Source organism: Hyperolius riggenbachi, chromosome 1 (genome assembly GCF_040937935.1).
Source record: "Hyperolius riggenbachi isolate aHypRig1 chromosome 1, aHypRig1.pri, whole genome shotgun sequence".
Taxonomy (NCBI): domain Eukaryota; kingdom Metazoa; phylum Chordata; class Amphibia; order Anura; family Hyperoliidae; genus Hyperolius; species Hyperolius riggenbachi.
In genome coordinates, this window is record NC_090646.1 from 281,816,595 (window position 1) to 281,841,221 (window position 24,627).

The window sequence follows — 24,627 nt, forward strand, 5'->3', positions numbered from 1 at the left end:
AAAATCAATGACACACTGCCGGGCAGTGCCACTCAATGCCCTGGCTGACCTGGAAGTAGCTTTGGGGGCCTTTAGAAGATAACGGAGGGGGACATAGGAGAAGGAGGGGAGCAGTGGGCATGTGGACTGCTTCCTACACATGCCTGCTCCCCCCTTTTTTAAAATTCACCAGTGCTAAGGTATCTTTTAAAAAGAAGATTTTACACAGAGAGATCTTGAACTTAAACCACCATGAGGGTCATTGCAGTACAGAAACAAGCAGTGATGTGGCCAGAATTGTAAAACGTGTCAGGGACATTGAATACAGTATCAGACAGCTGTTTCTCCAGACCAAACTGGGAGCTTCCTCTGATAAGTACTCCAATTCCCAGAATTCATGTTTCGAAAATTAGATTGTTTATAACTTCTCGTGCAAGCTTGTCTAGTACATCTGCTAGATTAGAAACCAAATGGCATCAACAAAGCATGATGTACCACTAAAATAATCAGAGTTAAGTTTCTCTAGATTATGTCTTAAGAGAGAGAACTCTGAATATAGTCTCCTGCTGAAACAGTGGTCCTAAAAGTAAATGGGCCTTTACATTGCAAAAATCTAGCAGATTCTTACACCTGTCATCATGGCTAACAAACGTTTTATTTTGTTTTACAATTGAAGAAAAATCGAGAGCCCAATATGGTGTAGTATGTCAAGACAGATTGAATAATTGAGGCAGTGAGATGGTAATACTGACATATATGGATTACCGCTCAGGTAACCACTCAATAGGCAGGTGAGGAGATTAGACCTGTCCTCACTCAGGATTAAGAAGTCGCTCTCTGTAGATAGGAGAAAAAGGGTAGATCACCCCTCCACCTGGGGTGGACTTGAATATACTGGTAGGTGAACAGAGGCGCCAGTAGAATAAAAGTACATAACATTTTTAAAAAATTGCTGGGAGGAAGTGGTGGACTTGCCTCCGTTAAAGCAGACACCAAGGACTGTGATTAAATAAATAAATACACATTTATTGACGATATCCCAAGGATGCAACGCGTTTCGCGGGCACAGCCTACTTCTTCAGGCAATAAACAGGGGATAAACAACAGCAATTCTGTTATAGCAAGCAGAGCGCCTTTTATTTGTTTTGGTTACTTTCACTTGCTAGACAAATGTATAGAGGCTAACCTCAGAATCAGAATAATTTATTTCGCCAAGTACAACGGGAGTTGTACCCGGAATTGTTTTTGGCTCATACAGGGTCGGTGATGGTACAAACACGTACATGCGGTCTTAAACACATACAATCATATACAGTAGTACAAGTAGACATATACCTCTGTGTACAGACAGCACATGGCTATAGTGAAGGACGCGTGGGGAGGTCTGGAGTGCTATGTGAGGGGAGCAGCCTGCCAACTACCGACGGCGCTCGCTCGATCCACAGCAGCTCCAGATGCCCCGCAGTGTATCCTGGAAAAGAGTGATAGAGAGGAGAGAGAGAAAGAAGGGTTAGCTAAAGAGAGAATGAGTAAAGGAGTAAGGAAGGAAGGAGAGATCCAAAACAGGAGTAGAGAGCGTCCCTATGCATCAGACCTACATTTCTGACTTTTAGCAGGGGAGAGGCAACCCTAAGAGTGAATAGGTATATGCACTCCGCTGTTGTTGCGCTGTAATGGGGAGGGGGGGGCTGTAGAACCGATACAGGGCACACTGACTGCCAACTGATACCGAAGGGGGAGGGAGGGCAGATACTGGCCTCACTGATTACCATTGGTGGGGGATAGATACTGTCCACACTGCTTATTAACCAGTTGAGGACCACGGGCTTACACCCCCTAGTAACCAGACCATTTTTTGTTGCAGTGTTGCCGCTCGCTGCCCTGCTCTGTGTCTCACAGCCTCTGCAGCTCCACTCTATCTGTAATTAGAGCAGTTCTACAAGAAAATGGCTGGCGATGTGGACATCAGCGGCAATTTTCTTGCAGCCCTGCTCTACCTACTGATGGGATGGAGTGGAGGCGGGGAGAGAAGAGTGATATCAGCGCTGGAACATGTGGAGATGGTGAGTGATCTGCTGCCAGCACATGCACTGTCTCAAGGGAACCTATACCTGACCTGACTTCCTATACTGGGGGCACCTATAGCTGGCTACCTATGCTGAGGGCACCTACACCTGACTTCCTATAGCTGGCTACCTATACTGAGCGAGGGCACCTACACCTGACTACCTATACTGAGGGCACCAACATCTGGCTACCTATACCGGAGGCACCTACACCTGGCTACCTATGGTAGGAGACCTACACCTGACTAACTATACTGGGGGCACCTATACCTGGCTACCTACCTATCTATACTACATCTGAGGGCGTTTTTTGGGGGGAACACACCTCGGCTATAACACGTAGTGTAAATTGTTGATGCTGCACTATCATTCCAAATGGGAGGGGGGGGGGGGGGGGCTAACTGTCCCACTGATTGTTTTTATTAATATGCCGGAAATGTTCTAGCCTTCATTTTTTTGTCTGTTCAGGATAATGCAATCCATTTCGTGGTTATTATTAGTAGTTTTCTTTTGTACATATGTGATGTGTTACGGAGATCTGAGTGTTTGGCATGATGTTTCTCAACTTCAAAAAGGTTTGGAACTACTGTCCTAGGAGATAACTCAGGAGAAAAGGGGAATTGCATATGGGCCTGCATGTGTGTGTGCGTGCACGCACACACGCGAAGAGGATGAAGGGGTGGGCACCAAAGTGAGGTGTCCCTTTAGGGCGCTGTGAAACCTTAGGCCGGCCCTGTACACACGGTCCTGAAGTGTTTATTGGCAGAACTTGGAAACAGGAGGTGCTAATGGCTGCAATAGTTTATGCAGTACAGCCGTTAACCCCTCCTGTTGCCTAAATGCAGCCACTAACGCCACCTGGTCACCAAGTGCAGCCATTAATCTCCTGATCCCCAGTAGCAGGCAGTAACCCCTCCTGTTGTCCAAGTGCAGGCAGTAACCCCTCCTGGTCCCCAAGCACAGTCATTAACACTTCCTGGTTCTAAAGTGCAGGTAGAACCCCTCCCGTTCCCCAGGTGCAGGCAGTAACCGCTCCTGGTCACCAGGTGCAGGCAGTAATCCCTCCTGGTCCCCAGGTGCAGGCAGTAACCCCTCCTGGTCCCCAGGTGCAGGCAGTAACCCCTCCTGCTCCCCAAGTGCAGCCATTAACCCCCCCCTGATCCCCAGATGCAGGCAGTAACCACTCCTGGCCCCCAGGTGCAGGCAGTAACCCCTCCTCGCCCCCAGGTGCAGGCAGTGACCCCTCCTGGTCTCCAAGCACAGTCATTAACACTTCTGGGTTCTAAAGTGCAGGTAGAACCCCTCCCGATCCCCAGGTGCAGGCAATAACCCTTCCTGGTCCCCTTGTGCAGGCAGTAACCACTCCTGGTTCCCAAGTGCAGGCAGTAACCCCTCCTGGTCCCCAAGCACAGTCATTAACACTTCCTGGCTCTAAAGGGCAGGTAGAACCTCTCCCGGTTCCCAGGTGCAGGCAGTAATTCCTCCTGGTCCCCAGGTGCAAGCAGTAACCCCTCCTGGTCCCTAGGTGCAGGCAGTAACCCCTCCTGGTCCCTAGGTGCAGGCAGTAAGCCCTCCTGCTCCCCAAGTGCAGGCAGTAATCCCTTCTGGCCCCCAAGTGCAGGCAGTAACCGCTTCTGGTCCCCAAGTGCAGCCATTAACCCCTCCTGGTCTTCAGGTGCAGTCATTAACTCCTTCTGGTCCCCAAGCGCAGTCATGAAATACTCCTGGTCCCCAAGTGCAGCCATTAACTTTCCTTGGTGGACTTACACTTAAGTCATCAAATAAGGTAGCTTAAGATGGTCAAACACTGGGGTTTATTTATACATGAGGTCAACATAACTATTGTAACCATAATGAAAACAGGAAGTATCCTGCTGTCCTATGAAGCCTTTCATCGTTTTGCACAATCTGTATTGAATTTTCACAGATCTGGCCCTGTAAACAGTCTCTACAGATTTTCTGCCTACGGCTTTTGTTTAGTGTTCAGGCATTGCTGTCAGTAGTGTAGCTAGAGAACTATGGGCCACAGTGCAATTTTTTCACTGAAACCCCCACCACTGTATAAATAATAATCATAACATACTGAACAAAACTGGCTTTCCAAGGACAGCTACTGTGTCACAGCTCCTGTGTCATTACTCCAGTGCCATTTAAAGAGACACTGAAGCGGAAAAAAATATATGATATTATGATTTGTATGTGTAGTACAGCTAAGAAATAAAACATTAAGATCAGATACATCAGTCTAATTGTTTCCAGTACAGGAAGAGTTGAGAAACTCCAGTTGTTATCTGTATGCAAAAAAGCTATTAAGCTCTCCGACTAAGTTAGTCGTGGAGAGGGCTGTTATCTGACTTTTATTATCTCAACTGTAATTGAACTGTTTACTTTTCATCTGCCAGGAGAGTTCATTACTTCACAGACTGCTCTGAAAGACTCATTTTGAATGCTGAGTGTTGTGTAATCTGCACATATTATAGAATGATGCAATGTTAGAAAAAACACTATATACCTGAAAGTAAAAGTATGAGAATATTTTCTTTGCTGCTAATCTTCTAGTAATTATTCATAGTACACAACCAATTCATTATATCATTTTTTTTTTTCGCTTCAGTGTCTCTTTAAGGGCTAATGTAGTGACTGGAGGAAGATCCCATGCGGGCACTCTCAACCTGGGGCTCTAGTGTGGTCACAACCTCTGCAGCCCCTATTGCTATGCCACCTATTGCTGTTATTCTTCAGATAACTCTGTAGCGAAAGTGGTTGGTTGCCACAGTTAACTGGTTACTTGAATCATCAGTTGCTGAATCAAATGAATGTTTATGGGTACCACTAACTCCCTGTGTTGCATTCTCTAAGACACAGGTGTAGGAGATGCACATCTCTATATGCAAAATATAGAGATGCTGCAGTCCTACTCACAAATTATTGTTGGTGGTTCCAGAAATGTGACTAAAATGGATTGCACACAACTCAGAGAGACCAATTGATTACAAATATTTTAATAATTGATAACAAATATCACATAATTGGACATTCTAGCTTAGTTTTGTATAAAGACTAATTAGCGGGGAAAATTACCCGTATTTCAAAGTATACATGAAATACGATCTTCAGGCCGCTACAGCAATCAATATCACATTTATTAATTAGTGTTTACAAAAGATACTGTGTACCGGGAGGATGCCCATCAGAAAGACACTTGTAAAATCATTCAAAACAATAAGGTGTAAGGAGCGCTCCCTACTACTATAAGGTAGGCCAGCTATCATGGCTGTGGAGTCGATACAAAAATGATCCAACTCCTCCTCCTCGGTTTATGAAACCTCCGACTAAAGATACCCAAAATGGCTTTTACTCTGACTCTTCGACTCTGACTCCTTAGTCTAATACTTAAAAGGGCTGTAGATTTGGTACAAAAATCATCCAACTCCCGACTCTGACTCCTCAGTTTATGAAACCTCCGACTCCAACTCTGACTCCATCTCCAGAGCCCTGCCAGCTATTCCATATATAGCTGGAAAGCCTCAAAGGGGACTGGGGCATTGATTGGCACACTGTCTACACAAGTTCAATAAGGACTCCTTCTCCTCCAAAATGACTATAGAGCTTAAAGCGGATCCGAGATGAAAAACTAACTATAACAAGTAACTTGTTTATATATCTTATCTAACGTTTAGATTTAGTTTACACAGCAAATCTAGCTGCAAACAGCTTTAATAGAAAATGATTATTTCTTCCTGTGATACAATGACAGCAGCCATGTTGTTTGTAAACATTACACAGACGCAGGCTTATCTGTATCTTGAGCACTCAGCCTGTGAAAAAAAAAACTAATTCCCCCCTCCTTCCCTCTGCCTCTGAAACCAATGGCTAGTAACACCTTCTCCTCCTCCTGCCCAGACTGAGCTCCCATGAGCCCTTGCTACTGCCAAGGCTCTCTGAAAACCTGTGGGCGTGGTTTATTTAGTTTATAGGGAATTAGAGTATTAAAACAAAAACAAAAAAGTATTTGGCTTGAGGAATGCCCTATAAACAATAAGAAAGGAACACAATTATGCAATGAGTAAAAGTTCACCTCCGATCCACTTTAAGCATAATATCCCACCACTCCTGCACAGCTGGGGATTGAACACATCATACAGTTCCAATGAAATAACTAGTATTGCTCACACTGTACTTCATGGGTACGCTTTACGCTTTCATAGGTCATCAAGCAAAAGTGATTATAAGATTTGTAACTGTCTGCAATCAATACATAACATGGTCGATTTGCATAGGGGTGAATGCCAATAGTATGGAGGTTGTATGAGAGAGAAATTAATGCATCCCTATTATTAGCTGGTCTACTTTATTGTAATAAAAGTGCTCCTTATGCCTTTTCACTGGTTTTAAAGTGGATCTGAGCTCAGAACTTACTCTCTGCTCTAAAGGATTAAGAATAGTATGTAAATGTTGCGGCCCCCTGTGATGAGTGGATTTCTTATTTTAGAACTACTGCTATCTTTACTACAAAGCATTTGGCCTTTATTGATAGATGGTAGTGATTATCTGAAGTTGCTCTTCAGCACACAATGACATGCGGTTTGGGATAGAGCGACAACTGTTGACAATGGAATGTGCTACTCTACGCACCATAAGACATCAGAAGAATAACTTTATTTTGGCTTTGAGCTTCATCAGCTGGTCTTCTTCTATGAAACATGATACCACATTCAAGCAAAGCAAAACAAGGCAATGAAATGTATATAAATAATAGAGGCAACAATAATAAATTACATGGCTATCCCCCTTATTCCCAATTAGTTAATCCTTGCATGCTAATCATAATTAAATCATATTGAACTTTTACGAGCAAAATTTTCGTGTTCATTGAACATCTGTTTTCATCTCCATTCCCCTAATTGCCAGATAGATAAATGCAGAGAAAAACATTATGCCCTGTAATGTTTCTGCTTAACTTGTTTTAGTGAAAAGTCCTTATTTCTACAAGCATGAAATTAAGAATACATTTTTTATACTGTGGATCTAGGCACAAGTTAAGTTAACTCATATTTTACTCCCATGTACTGTGTAGTCAGTCTGAGCAAGGAGGCCTCAATCCTTTATTATTTTCACTTAGGCTGGTTTCACAGTGGGACGTTACAGGTGCACGTTAGAGCAGCCTGTAACGCACCCCACCGCACAGTAATGAAAAATCAATGAGGCTGTTCACAGTGCGGACGTTGCGTTACATTGTAACGCTGCGTCACAAGACAACGTACTGCATGCAGTACTTTGGACGCGGTTGAGCCGCGTTAGACTGCTTGCACATGCTCAGTAATGTTGGGGAGGAGCGGAGAGCAGCCAGGCACATGGCTAATTATTATGCACTGCACGTTGTGACGTGCAGTGTTTACATCCTGGAGCAACCGCTCTGTGCCGCGATTGGCCGGCGGGACCACGTGATGCCGCATGCGCACAAGAGTGCGCATCACGGCATCACTGACGCCAGAGTGAGCTGCACAACGCGGCTCGCTCTGACGTCCACATCCAACACTACCAGGCGTTGAGTTAGGGGGACGTTATGCGACCTTAACGCCCCCTCTAACGCAACGTCCTGGTGTGAAATTAGCCTTGAAGCGGAATATAACCCTGCATTTCAACTTTGCTCTAAAATAATATTTACAGCATATTATATGCAAAAAGCATTTTTTTTACTAGACCAGCATTGGAAGGCTTAAACACAGAGGTTTAACGTTCCGTGGAGAGATATGCAGACGTTCAGATTGCTACTTTCTATTTAGTTGAATGTATCTATTGATAAATGTTACACACTCTTTGGCTGTCCTCTAAGCTCCTTCTCAGTCAGAGAGATGAGTCACATTCAACACTTAGATACATTTATGTAAACAAAATGTATCTATGTCAGCTTCGAATGCGTCTGCAGAAATCTCCAGGAACTTTAAAGCTCTGTGTAACCCTTCCAATGCTGGTCTAGTAAAAAAAAAAATGCTGGTTGCATATAATATACTGTAAATAATGTTTTAGAGCAAAGTTGAAATGCAGGGATATATTCCACTTTAAGGTAAACAATGGTTTTGCTTAGTTTGGCTGATTTTCACATGTCATAACATTATGTTTTTGTCTAGTTATTAACAATCCTTGAAGGGTGGCATAGAAGGGAATGGAGAAGGATAATACTCCCCAAAACTATGTTTGGCAAAGGAAACACTTTACCCTCGCACTTATCAAAATCACAGCTGAAATGGGATTTTTCAAATCCCGATCAACACACATAATGTATTTCAATATGGGTTCGTATGTGAATTTGTGATTTTTCTGCGTTTAAAATATGGACAACAGGTGCTTATTTTTGTGTGCAATGTGCAATCCATGTTTCAATGCAAGTTAATGGGAATGCAGAATATTAATGTTTTGTGCAAGAAAGTGTATGCAATTTTTTAAGTAAATGAGATGTATTTATTATGTAAATTAACTGCATTGGTGTGCACGGAAAAAAATTAGAATGCAAATTTTGCATGCAAACGCATATAAAAATGGCAAAAGCATGTTTGAATGTGTCTTAACCACCCTGGCGTTCTGATAAGATCGCCAGGGCGGCTGCGGGAGGGTTTTTTTTAAATAAAAAAAAACTATTCCATGCAGCCAACTGAAAGTTGGCTGCATGAAAGCCCACTAGAGGGCGCTCCGGATGCGTTCTTCTGATCGCCTCCGGCGGCCAGAAGTAACACGGAAGGCCACAACGAGCGGCCTTCCGTGTTTCGCTTACCTCGTCGCCATGGCGACGAGCGGAGTGACGTCATGGACGTCAGCCGACGTCCTGACGTCAGCCGCCTCCGATCCAGCCCTTAGCGCTGGCCAGAACTGTTTGTTCCGGCTACGCTGGGCTCGGGCGGCTGGGGGGACCCTCTTTCGCCGCTGCACGCGGCGGATCGCCGCGCTGCGGCGGCGATCAGGTAGCACACGCGGCTGGCAAAGTGCCAGCTGCGTGTGCTGCTTTTTATTTTATTAAAATCGGCCCGGCAGGGCCTGAGCGGCAGCCTCCGGCGGTGTTGGACGAGCTGAGCTCGTCCAGACCGCTCAGGTGGTTAAAAAAATATATAAAAACCATGAATACCGAATAGTGTATGCAGAAAAATTGCAGGCATACAACGCTAGGCCAAGTGTGAATGGCCCCAAGTCTATCAGAACTGATGTGTGATTAAGCATAGGAAACATTTGTACATTTGGATATATTAAGAGGTGTGCACTGCTTATCCACAAGCCCCTGTATGTGGACAAGGGCACAACGCTTTGACATAGGATTTTCTTGCAAGCTAAACAAAGAAAAAATAATTCATGCACTTGTGTGCAGGTGTTGTGAGGCAGTGGGGCCCACTAGTGCTCAGGAGAAGTTTTTTTTTTTATAGAAACTAACACCAGTAACACCAGGGATCTGTAAGTACTACTGGGCATTTCTAAGGTTAGACACACTAAAAGGGCAGTTTATTAAATATTTGGAAGCCTTGTACAATAAAGTTTTCCTAAAAATGAAAAAAGAAATAAATAATACCACCCATTTTTCAACCATCTTAAAATTTCAAAAGCTGTAATAACTATCTTGGCTCGATTGATCTATGGATCTGTTAATCTGTTTGTCTGTCTGTCTAAAACTGCACTGCTGAAGTAAAAAATGTGGTAAATAAAAAGAGATATCACATAAACCCTGTGGGTCATTAAAAATAGTACAACCACAACAAAGAAAATGTTGAAAGTGAGAAGTATAATTGTTTTTTGAAAAATATATCTACATACTGAAACTGATGTCAACTTCACAATTAGAAAATGATGGAATGGGCATCTTTAATACCTTTCTGTAAATGTTTGGGTACTGTGGAGACAAATTGTTGTAATATTTAACATGCCTATTGTTTTCAGTGGGCTGTAGGTCTGAACTGCAGCCAAGCCAGTTTAATATGCAAGTAGCCTTTTCTCCTAAGTTTTCTCCTAGGAGATTATTTTTCATCTTCTATTTAAAATAACTTTTCAGTACATTGCAGTTGAAAAAGTACCAGTAAGTAGGTAAAAAAAGTACTATCAAAATAATTGTGAATATTTTCTTGATTGTTGGCGGTTTCAAATGCATTTGATTGACAGGATGTGAAAATATCAGCTAGGAGAAAAGTCAGGAGAAAAGGTGAATTGCATATGGGTCCAGGGGCCATATGCAATTCACTTTTTCACCTGAGTTTTCTCCTAGGTGATATTTTTAAACTTGTCAATAGAATGCCTTTTAAGCCACCAGAAAGCAAGAAAATAATCAAAATAATTTTGATAGTACTTTTTCACCTACCTTTTAGGACTTTTTTAGTTGAAAAGTGCTGGAAAGTTATTTTAAATCGAAGATAAAAAATTATCTCCTTGGAGAAAACTTAGGTGAAAAAGTCAATTGCATATGACCCCAGGACTCTTGTACCATCAAGCCATACTGGGCCATATGCAATTCACCTTTTCACCTGAGTTTTCTCCTTGGAGATAATTTTTCTTCTTCTATTTAAAATAACTTTTTAGCACATTTCAACTATAAAAAGTACCAACAGTAAGGGCTGGTGCACACCGAGCGGCTTTTTGGGCGTTTTCAGATCCGCTTGCGGCTGCGGATCTGCTTGGTCAATGTATCTCAATGGGGTGGTGCACACCAGAGCGGCAGGCGTTTTGCAGAAACGAAAAATGCCTGGGTGAGGCATTTTTTGGATTTCGGATGAGTTTCTGCCTCAATGTTAAGTATGGGAAAAACGCAAACCGCTCTGAAAAACGCCTGTTCAGAGCGGTTTTGCCGGCGTTTTTGTTACAGAAGCTGTTCAGTAACAGCTTTACTGTAACAATATATGAAATCTACTATACTGAAAACCGCAGCAGCAATCCGCAAAACGCTAGCAAAACGCCATAGAAAAATAAAAAAAAGCGTTTCAAAATCTGCTAGCGTTTTGCGGATCTGCTTGCGGTTTTTGGTGTGCACCAGCCCTAAATGAAAAAGTAGTATCAAAATTATTTTGAGTATTTTCTTGCTTTGTGGTGGCTTAAAAGGAATTTTATTGACACGTTTAAAAATATCACCTAGGAGAAAACTCAGGAGAAAAAGTGAATTGCATATGGGCCACTGTTGTAATATGTGCAGCTCTACACTTAAGCATAGTCTTGCTAAAACAAGCAAGACCTTCCTTGGAAAGATGTCTGAACAGTTGTTTAAAATCCTGTAGATATCATTTAGCCTTGATGGTTCCTTTTTAAATCTTTATTTATAAAGTCCATTTTCTGATAATATTTATTTTTCAACATTTTCTTCCCCTCAACTAAACTAATGCTATTTTAACCTTCAAAATCTCTGGTTTAACCTTCCAAAGTTGGCAACTTTAGGGTCAAGTGGCTCACCATCTGGCCGGACTGCCATTGAGCCCAAAGTAGCCAAAGCCTGCTCTGATTGGTAATACCCCAACTTCTCCTCCTTCTGAAACACCCTTCATTATATCTCAGGAACCATTGTTGTCACTTCCACATTGCTGTGCCCACTCCACAAGTCAGTCACCAAAACATACCCCACTCTGCTTCACAAAATACTGTATGGGAGGTCTGAGATAATAGCCACACCTCTCTTCAGTGAACACTGGAGGGGAAAATTATGGTGTGAGTGCCATACATGCTCCAAGATTAGACATTTGGAGTCTGGTCTGCTACAGTGATACAGTGTATCTCTTACAGAAGCTGACAGGGACCTGAATGTTATCCCCAGTATGGGGTCATAGAAGGAACTTTGGTTGTTTGGTAAGTATAACTGTGAACATGGTGGTGATTTGATTAGGGGCCCGGAAGTCTGAGAGGGAAGGTGTGCTCCTTATTGTGCCTTGAGGTGGAGGGAGGCAAAAAGTTATATGGAATTTTTACACACTGTTTGCCCGTGTAGTGTTTCACAAAGTGGTCCCCTCTCTATCTTTATTCCGAGAGACTCTGTCTTTCTGGGATGGTGTCTATATCTAGTTATGTTATTGGCCTGTTTCCATCTGTTCAGCCAATTATTTTGTTATCATTACACAACTTTCCCAGTCTTTTGTTTGCCACTGCCTCAACTTCATTAAGTCAGAACCAGCGTTGTTGCACCAATGGGTTTGGCGTGCAGAGACCACCCCTGGAGTCACAGGGAATCCACAGCAATCATCAAAGGTCCGCACCATCCAATATTCAAGTTTCAAGTTTCTTTATTTATAGCTCTTATAAAAAGACATGATTAAAAGCAAATCTGCATGATGATGACGCACAGGCGTTTCGATACTTCTTTCTCAAATCATTGCAGCATCTGACAATACATTACACACCATACACATCTTATATAGGTCTCAAGTGGACCTGATGGAAGACTTACAATTTGCATATTCATAAGTGAACTCTACCATAGGCTGTGAACACTATCTTTAAATTTTCACAAACAAATCATTAGGCACAATTAAAACCCAATTTCTAACTTTAATTCACATTTCAAACATTTAAAACCACTCTCCAATGTCTCATTTGCTGTTTTTAGCTCCTCGGGAGAAAAATTATCATATTGTGGGACACTCAACCAATCACCAGTATGCCTACAACGTCCGCCTAAGACTACATAAATACGCAATAAAATACGCATGTACGCGTACGTCATAGCCAATCAAAATCATGCCTACAACGTCCGCATAAAGACTGTTGACGCGTCGCATGCGTACATATGTACGCGTCCAGTCAGGACAAGCGTAAAAACGCCCGCAAAGCGACATTTAACGCGTAAAAAACGCGAGAAAAACGCGCAAAAAATGCAAAGGAACACACAAAAAACGCGAAAAAAAACCGTAAAGTTCCAAAAAACAGCACATTGATTAAAAAATGTCTCCACACGACAACCATCTCCCAACTAAACCTCCATCTATTCAACTCAAGATACGTTATATAATAAGTTTACAAATATCGTATTCACGATTTAACCCCTTGGGTTCCAAAGTATCAAGTCTTTTTATCCAAAAATACTCCCTTTTTAACCTCCGGGTGATAATACAGGACACTCCTCTACTGATTTTTTAACCACGACAGACGAACAGTCACTACAGTCAGACAGTGCAAGCGGAGGGGAGGAAAAAGATACCAAAGGCAAAAACAAAGAAAAAAAGAAAAACAATTCGAAAATGGAATTGAGAAATCGGAAATAATCCCTGTAGATCTAGTGGTGAATATATCCTCTTATTGCTTAACCGAGGTGGAACACAAGGTGTTGAACTACGGACTGTCCTTTTGTCCGACGAATTATCCCGACTTTTTCCTACTCGACGTGGAACTAGCTAGATTCTACAGAGCTTTAAAATTAAAGTATTTTTTTTGGAGTCAACCAATTTTTGTCCTATCCATCATCATCCTCTGGCGAGTGTATTAAACTGAAAGAATGGGGCCTAAGGAACAACAGTGCCTTTCTTCCTACATCACATGGCGTAATTGATAGTTTCGCCAACAAGGTAAATCGGGATGTGAAAGAATTACAGGAACTTTTTGAATCTAAAAAGATCAAGAATATCCCATGGAACATGACAAAGGATGAAAAAGTTGCCTTGAATTCACTATCTAAGAATACATCAATCACAATAAAGCCAGCTGACAAGGGTGGAGCGGTCGTTATAATGGACACTCAGAATTACAAGAAAGAAATTATCCGACAACTACAGGATGGTGATGTATATGAAAAATTATTATGTGATCCCACTAGAGACATTCAGAAATTGATTGAAGAAACTGTTATGTCGGCAGAAAGCCAGGGTCTGATTGACAGTGATTTGAAAAAGTTTTTGATTAAGAAGTTCCCAAGGGTCCCAATTATATATATTTTGCCCAAAATTCACAAAGGGTTGAAAGATCCCCCTGGGAGGCCCATAGTGTCTAGTATAGATTCTGTTTTTTCTAACATCTCCATATTCTTAGATAAGATATTGAGGCCAATTGTTCTTACACTAGATTCCTATATTAGGGATACGGGACATTTCTTGCAGGATATTAGACAAATTGAAAATGTAGAACAGGAAGTATTACTTGTAACCATGGATGTTGGTGCCTTGTATACGTCCATACCCCATGAAGGGGGTGTGGAGGCAATTAGATACTATTTAGAGGTTCATACTGATTTCTCTGTTGCTGAAAGAAAGTTTTTGATTACTTTGTTGGAAATTGTATTGAGAAAAAATTATTTTCTTTTTGGAGATTCTTTTTATGTACAGCGAAGGGGTACGGCAATGGGCTCGAACGTGGCCCCATCCTATGCTAATTTATTTATGGGTTTATTTGAGGAGGCTTTTGTTTTCTCTAGCAATATTTTTTGTAAACGTGCCCTTTTTTGGCGACGATATATTGACGACATTTTTTGTTTGTGGGCGGGGCCACGTTCGAGCCTAGACTCCTTCGTTGAAGATTTGCATGCAAAATGCCCCGAAATTGTCCTGACAGTTCATTGCGATTATGAGAGAGTTAGCTTCCTTGACACTTGGGTGGTCAAAAAGGAGGGTAGATTGGAGACAGATCTTTTTGTGAAACCTACAGATAGGAACTCAATTCTTCACTTTGCCAGCTTTCATACCCCTCAGGTTAAATTAAATATCCCCAAGGGTCTATTCCAGAGAGTTGAAAGAATTGTAAGTAACCCGGAGTTGAGAGAACAAAGGGTGAAAGAAATGAAATATAAATTTCTGGCCAGGGGCTACCCAGCTATATGTTTGGAGAAAGATTTTGATATGAGAGCTTGCAGAGGAAGATTTGGGGTACAGAAAACCACACTGAGAAATGGAAGGGCAGATATTAGGGAAAGAATCCCATTGGTTACCACTTACAATGTATTGTCGGAAAGAATAGGTGCTATAGTCAATAGACACTGGCCAATGTTGAAACAGGGATTGCCCACAATACGTGAGTTTCATGTGCATCCACTCCTGTCCTTCAAAAGAGCACCATCTTTGAGGGATAGGATGGTTAGAGGGGACATTGGTACGGAGACTGCAGGGGTGATTGCCAGGAGGGGAACGTTTCCCTGTCTTGGGTGTCACCTCTGTGGTCACATTGTGAAAGGGGACACATTTACACATCCAAGTAGAGGGTCGAAATTTAAAATTAATGGATACTATACTGTACATGTGAATCAAGATATGTGGTCTATTTGCTGAAATGTCCCTGTGGCACTGGATATGTGGGTCAAACCACCCAGTGCCTCAGGGACAGAATTGCTTCACACAAGTCGAATATTAGGACTAAGAATTTGGAACTGACTGTTTCCGAGCATTTTTGTAAATTTGGACACAGTGTGTCCCAATTGAGGGTACAGGTTTTGGAAGGGGTGCCACCGCAGAGGAGGGGAGGTGACAGACTGAAGGAGTTGTTAAAAAGGGAGTATTTTTGGATAAAAAGACTTGATACTTTGGAACCCAAGGGGTTAAATCGTGAATACGATATTTGTAAACTTATTATATAACGTATCTTGAGTTGAATAGATGGAGGTTTAGTTGGGAGATGGTTGTCATGTGTGGAGACATTTTTTAATCAATGTGCCGTTTTTTGGAACTTTACGGTTTTGATTACGCGTTTTTTTCGCGTTTTTTGTGTGTTCCTTTGCATTTTTTGCGCGTTTTTCTCGCGTTTTTTACGCGTTAAATGTCGCTTTGCGGGCGTTTTTACGCTTGTCCTGACTGGACGCGTACATATGTATGCATGCGACGCGTCAACAGTCTTTATGCGGACGTTGTAGGCATGATTTTGATTGGCTATGACGTACGCGTACATGCGTATTTTATTGCGTATTTATGTAGTCTTAGGCGGACGTTGTAGGCGTACTGGTGATTGGTTGAGTGTCCCACAATATGATAATTTTTCTCCCGAGGAGCTAAAAACAACAAATGAGACATTGGAGAGTGGTTTTAAATGTTTGAAATGTGAATTAAAGTTAGAAATTGGGTTTTAATTGTGCCTAATGATTTGTTTGTGAAAATTTAAAGATAGTGTTCACAGCCTATGGTAGAGTTCACTCATGAATATGCAAATTGTAAGTCTTCCATCAGGTCCACTTGAGACCTATATAAGATGTGTATGGTGTGTAATGTATTGTCAGATGCTGCAATGATTTGAGAAAGAAGTATCGAAACGCCTGTGCGTCATCATCATGCAGATTTGCTTTTAATCATGTCTTTTTATAAGAGCTATAAATAAAGAAACTTGAAACTTGAATATTGGATGGTGCGGACCTTTGATGATTGCTCAACTTCATTAAGTAGCATCAAATTCAAAATGGAAATGTATACTGTATATATATATAGATTCCAATTTTAAATTTGTTGCCACTTAAAGTATTTTTTATTATTTTCTGTTTGAACTTGATGGACGTATGTTTTTTTTTCAACCCAAATAACTATGTAACATTTGTCGCTATGAACATTTGATATGTTGTTGTATTCTTTCTAATTAAACATTGGGTTTCATTGTTTTTAATTGTTTATGTTTAGCTTTTTGTTCACATCTCCCAGCGTTCTTCTATCTATCATCTATCTTTCTGTCTATTTATCCACCCATCCATCTAGCCATCTATCATCTGTATATCTATATATCTGTTTGTCCTTCCATCTGATTATAAAATGTTAGCATTTTTAAATAATATTTTTTCGAGAAGACTGGGTCATTGTGCAGTTCAAAATCCATTGCAGTGACTGCCGAATGTAATCAGTCTTGATAAACTCCGCTATTGTATAACTGATAATTATCCTGTATGGCTATTTTTGAAGCATGCCAAATGCAGTCAGAATTGTTTAATCCATGCTTCGCTTATTTAGATGCCAGGCTGTATACAAGTTTTAAAGGTTGACCAGCCTTCCAGAAACATTGTATGTTAGCTAGTTAGACTAAGGCTGTTAAAATCAGGATGAGAAGTGGGTTTACACAGTAGCGCTCAGCATACTTGGCAGTTGGTGTGCTAGTCACTCTCACTGTCTAAAGCTTTGAATTGTGCTTGCTCATGCATTTTCATATTGTGCATCCAAATACAAATTATAGACAAGACCACTCAGATCACATTAAACATTGAGGATGTCAGAGAACTGAGCAACGCTTAAACATCCTTGTTTGAGATATTCCTAAAGGGCATTCAGTCTCTGGAATAAAGCCACTTGTTTTTTTGATTAATTCCAGGCAATGGCCATAGAATTATACCAATTTTTAAATGTAGATTTCAGTTGTGTGTGTGTGTGTTTTTTATTCTATTACATTACAGTAATTTTATATTTTATCCAAGTTTTTTTAGGAGGAAAAGGTAAAGATTTTCCAATTATTTTAACCCCCCCCCCATTCTTCTTTAGGCAAGAGGTAGATAGATGGCTGGATTTTATAGGTGACTGTCAGGTCTGCCCATCTTTGAAGGGCTTATATTTATTCAGTTAATGCGTCTTCAGTTTCTCAGCTTTGGTCTTATGCATAGAGAAAATATATACATTTGCAATAAGTTCAGATACCATCCTACATGCAATCTCCGCTCTACTAACAATATTCTCCTGTCTTTCTCTCTGGTCACTTCTTCTCACTCCCACTTACAAGACTTCTCTTGATCCCCTCCCCTCCTCTGGAACACTCTCCCTCAACACATCCGCCACTCATCCACACTTTTTAGGCGCAATCTGAAAACTCACCTCTTCAGGCAAGCATACTCTCCTACCAAGGACACTTTGCACCCTGATCACCATTTCTACCGCCTCATACACAGCTTCCCTTTACTTATTGTCGTATCCCTTAAACCTTTAGACTGTAAGGCCTTATGGCCAGGGCTCTCTTCCACTTTTGTCTAACAATGCTGTGTAATGTGTGCGCATACCTCCCACCTCTGTGTAAAAATATGAAGTTCACTGCATCAGCTGTAATCCACTTTTGTCTTGTAATAACTGTTGTATTGTTTATTTTGTATTTTTATACCCTGTATGCTATTGTACAGCGCCGCAGAGGATGCTGGAGCTATATAAATCAATAGTAATAATAATAATAAGTTTGCACGGTTGTAATGAAACGCGGAAAAGCCACGGCCTCTCAAGGTGAGGCGGCTGTTTCCGCGTCCAGCAGGACGCCACAACGCGGAAAAAACGCCGCATGCCGCTCAGGCAGAGCGGCGGAATCCGCATTGGGAACGGCGGAATCTGCATTGGGAACGGCGGAATCCGCATTGGAGGCGGCTCCCGCACTTGGTTCACTAGATACATTGCAAAACAGTACTGGTGTGGCTGGGACTGATAGTCCACCAAGATTCAGACTTACACGCGCGTGAGCACAGAGGCTGAGTTTAAATAACAGCCAGAAGTGAGTCAGCTGACCAGGCTGGTCAGCTGACATTTTCCACAACTTTCATTGGTCCAGCAATGAGGGAGGTCCTGGAAAGGTCCTTGAGTATATATACTGCTGGCTGTTCACTTGCTCTTTGTCTGGCGTTGCGATCACATATGTGGGAGCACCCAGATCCGTAGTCAGATCCGCAAGTGTGCCGGGACCAGCTGGTGCTGTAATCCTACACTTAGCTAGATTCTGTTGATAGCTAAAGTACTAGTTTGATTGTATTTATTTGTTATGACTTTTGCCTGCCTTGACTATCCTCCTGAACTCTGATCTTGTACCTCGATATTTCTGATACCTGTTGCCGAACCCCGGCTCGTCCTTAGACTCTGTTTCTGCCTCCTGATTTTGTACCTCGATATTTCTGATACCCGTTGCTGAACCCTGCCTGTACTTAGACTCCGCCTTTGCCTACTGTATCTGTACTTTATCTGTCCGTGTGTTACGACCTGGCTTGTCCGACCTCGAGAACCGACCTCACTATTGGAGGCGGTTCCCCGTCCTGTTAGTGACACTTCCTCCTGAGTGTCACTCTCGGACTTTCCTTCCTACTGTCAGTCTGACTCCTCCCGTCTTGGAGAGCTCAGGTCTGCGGAAGGAATCCGTGCAGTTTTCCTTGCTGCACTGAGGCCTAGGCCTCCAAGTGTTACTGTTACACCAAACACTACACTCTACTCAGGTGAACAGAGGTTAGTTAGTATATCGGATTATCGGTGATACTGCAGATCACGTATAATCTGGTATACATCTGTATTTCCTGTGATACTGCAGATCACCGGTAATCAGACCCTCTCTGTGCTTCACCGATCGTTACAACGGTATATGGAATTTACAGGAATTTGTTATTGCTTGTTGTTTGCTCCATTCATTTCATATTATTTCTAGTAAGACTTGATAGTTGCACATTCTTAGCGGATAGGAGATTGTATGTAGCCAGCTAAAGTCATGTGGGCTGCTTACCTATTTCATTTCCCTGGCATTTGCAAGCAAAAAGATGTTGGGAGGCTGGTTTGAAAAATACTTTGTAAGCCTTTAACTAAAGTACAGTTTCATTGTTATGATAAAGAAAACAATAGTTTGTTTTCTTAAAACGGAAAGTATTTGCGATAATTCAGGTTGGAGTGAGCTCGAGATGACTCTCAGTGCATCACTGCTGAAATATGCAAATCAACCATTGTTGCCCTTAGAAGCTAAACACACCTCCAGATCCGCTGGCATGCAGTGATGTGTCAGCTTGTTAATTGTACAGAGCCAAAATAATCCAACAAGCATACAGACTGTTTCAGACTGATTAATCCTCATCAGTGCATGTCATGGATTAATGTGGCTGTGACGGTTGAGTGCCACAACTCAGATGCCTGATTATTGGTGATCTGCGGAGTAATGATACAGTAATCCTAAACTTGGGTGTGAGGTCCCTGGTCTCAACACCCTGGAACTGGTCTAAAGTATAACACAGTAATGATACAGTAATCCTAAACTTGGGTGTGAGGTCCCTGGTCTCGACACCCTGGAACTGATCTAAAGGTCTGAGCACTGTCACACAAACATTCACGACAACAGACAGCGCCAGACTGAAGCCCGAAGGTTTAAGAAGCAGAGGAGACCTCACTGGCACGCCCCCTACAGCCAGCCAATTCGGGGCGCCGTGAGACTCCTCTGCCGTCAGCTGACCAGCAGGTCAGCTGACGATCCCTCTCCCCGCATAAAGATCCTGTCTACACGCGCGCACGCGCGAGACAGCGACCCTACAGGGAAAGGTCAGTTCCGTCCCCGGCGTCCTAGACGCCGGAGAGATGGGCAGGAACCCAGAGGCAGTGGCGGTGGCGATGCAGTCCGCCGCGGCTGCGCTCATTACAGTGGCTCTATGGATTAGGATAAAATACTATACTTCAAATCAGTGCTGTACAAAACGTTTTGTGTTTAAATACTATTAAAAAAATTCAAACAAAAGTTGCGGTCAGCTATAGATTTTATAAAATATCCAGAAAATTTAGTTTTCAACAGTACACTGCTATATGTGCTGATCATATGACTGACTCACATATGATCTTAGCATTAGTAATTACCAGTAACTACATAGAGCATGAGACATTGACACGTTTTTTAACCAATTCTTTCTTTTCTTTCTTTCTTTTCCTTTTGTTTTAAAGCTCACAGGAATCAATAGATTTGAGAATAACATTGTAAACCACTCTATTTTAAACATTGTATAACTGTTTCCACTTAGTGTAAAGTTGAAACTACTGGATAGAGTTTAGTGGTCGCTGCTCATGGAAGAGACAATTTGTTTTCTAATGCCTAGTACACACCATACAAATTGCTGTAAGATTTTCTGTAAGATTTACCGGTACCTGCCAGATAGATAATTTCCAACATGTTGGAAATTATCTATCTAACCACCCTTTAGCTGCTATAGAAATGATATATGGTCAAGAGATATATTTTGGAAATAGCTGTATTATTATATTTGTTACAAATAAATAAGGTAAACAAAGAGACACTGCAGCGTGAATAGATAACTTTCTGAGGTCACTTGCAAATCTTAATTGTAATAGGTAAGAATATTCTGTGTGGCTTTTCTTGGGGCCTTTGATAGCAATGTACTGTATTGTCACCATGCATGCTGCATTATTCTATATGCTAGAATAACAGTCTAGTACTTGCTAAAGATATTCATTCAGTCATCATGTTTTTTTTTCTCTTTGCAGTCCAAGACTGAGGGTGTCGTTTATTGTATTTTCAACTCAGGCAACTACCATTATGCCTTTAACAGGCGACAGGTAAACAGCAGATATTTTATATGCTGTGATGATGTGTCAAGTGCTTTTTATCCTATGAATATTACATATCTTTCTATCTATTGAGAACCATTTAGTGGATATCTTATATTTACAGTCCTTGCCTCTCGTGAATTTGATGTTAGGTACAGGATGTAAATATATTTGTGAAGTAGTCATATACTTTATTTTTTATTCATACATGCTCAGTAAGAATCTACAATGACCATGAAATGGAGAAGAGTGAATAGATGTATGCAGATCATATTCATTCAAAATCAGTGTGATCGAACAATGAAGCCATTGATTCAGTATCATGATCATATGTATTAATAAATAAATATTAGTTCCCGGTATGTAGTATAATTGTATTATTGATCAAGAAACAATTCAAAGATTATTTTACACAAACATATATAGGGGTTGGCGGAACCATCTAGCACTTAAAGAGAAACTCTGACTAAGAATTGAACTTTATCCCAGTCAGTAGCTGATACCCCCTTTCACATGAGAAATCTATTCCTTTTCACAAACAGGCCATCAGGGGGCGCTGTATGGCTGATATTGTGGTGAAACCCCTCCCACAAAGAAATTCTGAGTACGTACTCTTGGCAGTTTCCTGTCTGTGAACTCTGTTGCATTGCGGGAAATAACTGTTTACAGCTGTTTCCAACTGCCAAAACAGCAAGCAGCAGCTACATCACTTGCCAGCAGTAAAAATGTCACCATGTGATAAATGTCAGAATGTAATTCAGGGATTTAAAATATTTTACAATGGGCAAACAGTGACTAAATTATTTATACATAATTATTGCAAAAAATGAAGCACTTTTGTATTACATTATTTTCACCGGAGTTCCTCTTTAAGTACAAACTTCAACCAGGAGTCCCCTACACTGGCATCACAAGGGGGGCGGGGGTGCGGTCCGCACCCCTCTTGACACTATGAGAGGGTGTCAGCCTTGCAAATGCCAACCTGTCTATGATGCTTGCAGTAATGGCTCCTTGCCGCAATTTACAAATTTACAAGTGCGCATCGCTGTGGGTCCTCTATACTCATTCAGGGAATATTGCAGCTAACAAATAAAAGATTCTTGTGAGAAATTAAACAAAAAAAGTGGCAATATGGGAAGATTGTAAATATCAAACTAGAGTTAATGCTAGACGGTGTCTTATGGAGTTATGAGCCAAGATTTAGATTTCCTGTTGTATCTGGACACCTGTACTCTGCAATACTTTGCTTTTCAACATTATAACACACTGCAAGTACATAAGATGCACCTGAAATGTGAATTTGCAGAGTGCACACCGACAGACAGGTATATGACAAGCTGGATCTGGTGATGATTCCCTGTTTGTAGGTTTACTGGCAGCATAGCAATGCTGGAGTAAAGCAGTGGGAAATGTGTGAATCAGGTGGTTTCGGCGCACGGAACTCATCACCCGGCGCCGACACCAGGTGCCCCATAGCAGCAATGTTATGCTGCAAGGGGCACATAAGAGTAATTTGGCTGGACCCCGAATTACTCCACCCACTGAGTTGCGATGAGGGGGAATAGTATTTAACGCCGCCGGGGAGTTTAGCGGCAACAGGAAGGGCTGTCATCCGGCTCACCCACTGCCCAGCTCACCAGTGGCATGCTAATACGTATGCATTTGAAGTAATGTGCTTGATTAATTGGCCCCAGCTTCATAAGCTGTCATCATCATCTATTTCTCACTCCCCATCCCCTCCCCATTGCACCAATGGAGACCACTTGGTTGGGCTTATCTGTTTGTGGACTTGATGACACACAGTATTTCTATACCTACATTTTTTTGAAGATGATACTCTATTTTTTATTTTTTTAATTTATGTATGTTTTATTTATTTAACTATTGATACAGCGCCGGCATATCATGCAACGCTGTACAGAGTATATTGCCTTTTCACTAACTGTCCCTCAGAGGGGCTCACATTCTAGTCCCTCCCATAGTCATATGTCTGTGTATGACTATTTTCCATTGCAGCTACACTCGAGGTCTGTGCATCTGTTTTGCAGCTGTTCAGGATTTTCTGGACAGTGGCCTTAGTCACAGTCTTTAATAATCCCAAATGGTATGCTCACAATCTAGTATAACATATTCCAAATATCATGTACTACAATAGGTTTGTCAGTACTTCCTCACTAACATTCCTAACACTGAGTGGGTATTACTTGTGTTAAGGCAATCAGATTAATCAACCAAACAAAACAAAACCAAATAAGTGTTATCATTTCTGCAAATATGCTGACACATTTGGAAATCTCCTTATAAATGTAACACTTTTAAGTGGAATCCCCATTTTGTTTTTTAACAGGCGTTGGCAGAAAATCTGCCAAACCTTTATATATATGTATATATATATATATATATATATATATATATATATATATATATATATATATATATATATATATATATATATATATATATATATATGTATAGATTGCAAACTTTAAAAGTAAGGACTTCATAGATTACCATGGAGGAAAGAGGTGTTCGCTTCAAACACGCTGTTTGCCAGTTTGTCACAGATCCCTGCTTTAAATTATTTAGTGTGCTCCGACCTAAGCACTGATCACCACCATAGTCATTTATTTAGGAAAGGGTTCTTTACAGTAAGAGTGATTAAGATGTGGAATGCATTGCCACAGGAAGTAGTTATGGCAAATTCTAAATCTGCATTTAAAGTAGGCTTAGATGCTTTCCTTGTGATGAAAGACATCCATGGCTATAATTACTAGGTAATACCCAGTAGTGTTGATCCAGGGATTTTATCTGATTGCCACCTGGAGTCAGGAAGGAATTTTTTCCCTTTTGGTTTTTCACCTTCCTCTGGATCAACAGGGATATGTGAGGGAGCGGGCTGGTGTTGTACTTTATTTTATGGTTGAACTCGATGGACGTGTTTCTTATTTCAACCCAAAATAACTATGTAACTATATAATAAATGTGATCTTTTTTTTATGGCATTATAAATATGATGATCAGATTTTTAAAAGTGGAGAACAAATTGTTTATTTTTCTAAATAAACAGTGTTTTTTTCCATAGAAGAATGACTAATTGGAGTACATTTCCTGACCATCTACATAATATTTCTGCTTGTTTACTGGTGAGAATCTTTTAGGTTTATTCCAGGGTATTCACCTTGTGCTCGAACTGCATTGGCTTTGGTTCCTTCACAAGAGACTCATATATTTTCCATTATTATATCCTCTTATCTCTGCGTCTTTGACATGAATTAGTAAATGTATCAGTTAAACTTCTTTCATTTTACTCTTTAATCCAATGCAAAGGCAGTTTCAGACATGATTGTAGTGCAAAGCAGAGTGTCAGTGGACTTAAAGGAAACCTGAGAGAGAAATATGTCAGCTACCACCAATTT

At 41.3% G+C, this 24,627-nt stretch overlaps 1 protein-coding gene across 1 annotated transcript in view; it reads left to right on the plus strand.

Moving 5' to 3' along the window:
* Positions 1 to 24,627, plus strand: part of ANTXR2 (ANTXR cell adhesion molecule 2) — a 227,514-nt gene that overhangs the window by 20,165 nt on the left and 182,722 nt on the right. The window contains exon 4 of the mRNA XM_068233653.1: positions 21,149 to 21,220. Coding sequence (XP_068089754.1) covers positions 21,149 to 21,220 — 72 coding nt within the window. The remainder of the gene's footprint in view (positions 1 to 21,148; positions 21,221 to 24,627) is intronic.